The 1557-nt window shown below is 45.6% G+C and overlaps 1 protein-coding gene across 1 annotated transcript in view; it reads left to right on the top strand.

Moving 5' to 3' along the window:
* Positions 1–1557, top strand: part of LOC130586989 (dihydropyrimidinase-related protein 2) — a gene marked incomplete at its 5' end in the record, with an annotated part of 15175 nt that overhangs the window by 1367 nt on the left and 12251 nt on the right. The window contains one exon of the mRNA XM_057387935.1: positions 575–643. Within this exon, the coding sequence (XP_057243918.1) occupies positions 575–643 (69 nt within the window). The remainder of the gene's footprint in view (positions 1–574; positions 644–1557) is intronic.

Raw genomic sequence — 1557 nt, 5'->3', positions numbered from 1 at the left:
AATTTTATCCCCTTTTTGAGATTTCAGAGTGGAATTTGTCCATTTTATGGGATTTCAGAAAGGGTTGGTCAGTTCAGGTGTGGGGTTGGTCACTGTGGGGTTTTTCAGTTCATCCCCAGATCATTTATGGCTGCTGAGGGACAGAAGYCCTTCCTTTACTTTCTGTRGGGTCCCTCCCACACGAGGCAGTTCTCATGAACCTCTCCAGCGTGGTTCCACTCTCAGGAGCAGCAAATATTTATATAAATAATATAATTTTTATATGTAAATATATATATAAAATATAGGTGATAAAACGTATAAATAATACTAAATTTATATAAAYTTTATATAAAATATTCTACAGAAAAATTAATTTAAATCCAAATTAAAGCTTTCCTGTGAACAAATCACCAAAATCTCATGAACTTGTTCTCAGCTCTCTCCAGGGCATTTTTGGGGTTTTTAGCCAGGACAGACACTCAGGATCCCTTTCCCACCAGCTGTGAACACTGCAAGAACAATTCCCTGTTATTTTCAATATTTTCAAYATTTTCAATATTTTCAATATTTTCTTTTGTGTTTTTTTCCTCAGGAGCAGCAGAGGATCCTGGAGCTGGGGATCACTGGTCCTGAAGGGCACGTGCTGAGCAGACCTGAGGAGGTGAGAGCTCCCTGACCCCAATCTGTGACTCCTTTTGGGGTCAATGGGGCTGGCAATGGGATTTTTCTGCATTTGGGGTTTTGTAGCCACTGGTTTTTCCAGATCTGACCTCCTGGCCTTCTCTCCTGGTGATTATTTTATCAGACTCACAGAGAATTTGCAGAATTTTTTAATAAATGCCCAAATCCTGGCACGAGGGTGACGCTGCTTTTGGGAACATCAAATCATCAGATCCCAATTCCTGGTGATTTTGGGGTTTGCTGTGTCCCTTTGGGGCACTTCAGGGCATTTTCTGTTTCCCTTTAGGGGTTGCAGAGCCCACCCTGAGCACGGCTGGGGTCACACCTTAATTCCAATTTCCATCCACACCAACCCAGCAGATCCCAATTCCTGCTGATTTTGGGGTTTGCTGTGCTCCTTTGGGATGCTGCTGAGATCAGAATTGGTTTTTTTGGGTGTCCTTTAGGGGGTTCAAAGCCCACCCTGAGCATGATTGGGGTCTCACAATTCCCCCTCCATCCTCAGGAACCCAGCAGATCACAGTTCCTGGTGATTTTAGGGTTTGCTGTGTCCCTTTGGGGCACTTCAGGGTTTGCAGTGTTCCTTTTGGGGCACAGCTGAGATCAGGATTGGCATTTTCTGGTGCCCCTTAGGGGTTGCTGAGCCCTGAGCACGGCTGGGGTCAAACCTTAATTCCCATCTCCATCCACAGGAACCCAGCAGATCCCAATTCCTGGTGATTRTAGGGTTTTGATTTTCTCCTTTGGGTGTCAGGGGTGCTGCTGACACTGGGATTGGCTTTTCCTGGTGCTCCTTAGGGGATGCAGAGCCCACCCTGAGCATGGCTTTGTCCTGCTGGTGTCACACAATTCTGATCTCCATCCTCAGGAACCCAGCAGATCCCAATTCCTGGT

Source organism: Malurus melanocephalus, unplaced genomic scaffold, assembly GCF_030028575.1.
Source record: "Malurus melanocephalus ecotype Western Australia unplaced genomic scaffold, MMel_1.1 scaffold_1443, whole genome shotgun sequence".
Classification (NCBI taxonomy): domain Eukaryota; kingdom Metazoa; phylum Chordata; class Aves; order Passeriformes; family Maluridae; genus Malurus; species Malurus melanocephalus.
Note: the sequence above shows the minus strand (reverse complement) of the source record. Positions and strands in the feature narration are given on the sequence as shown.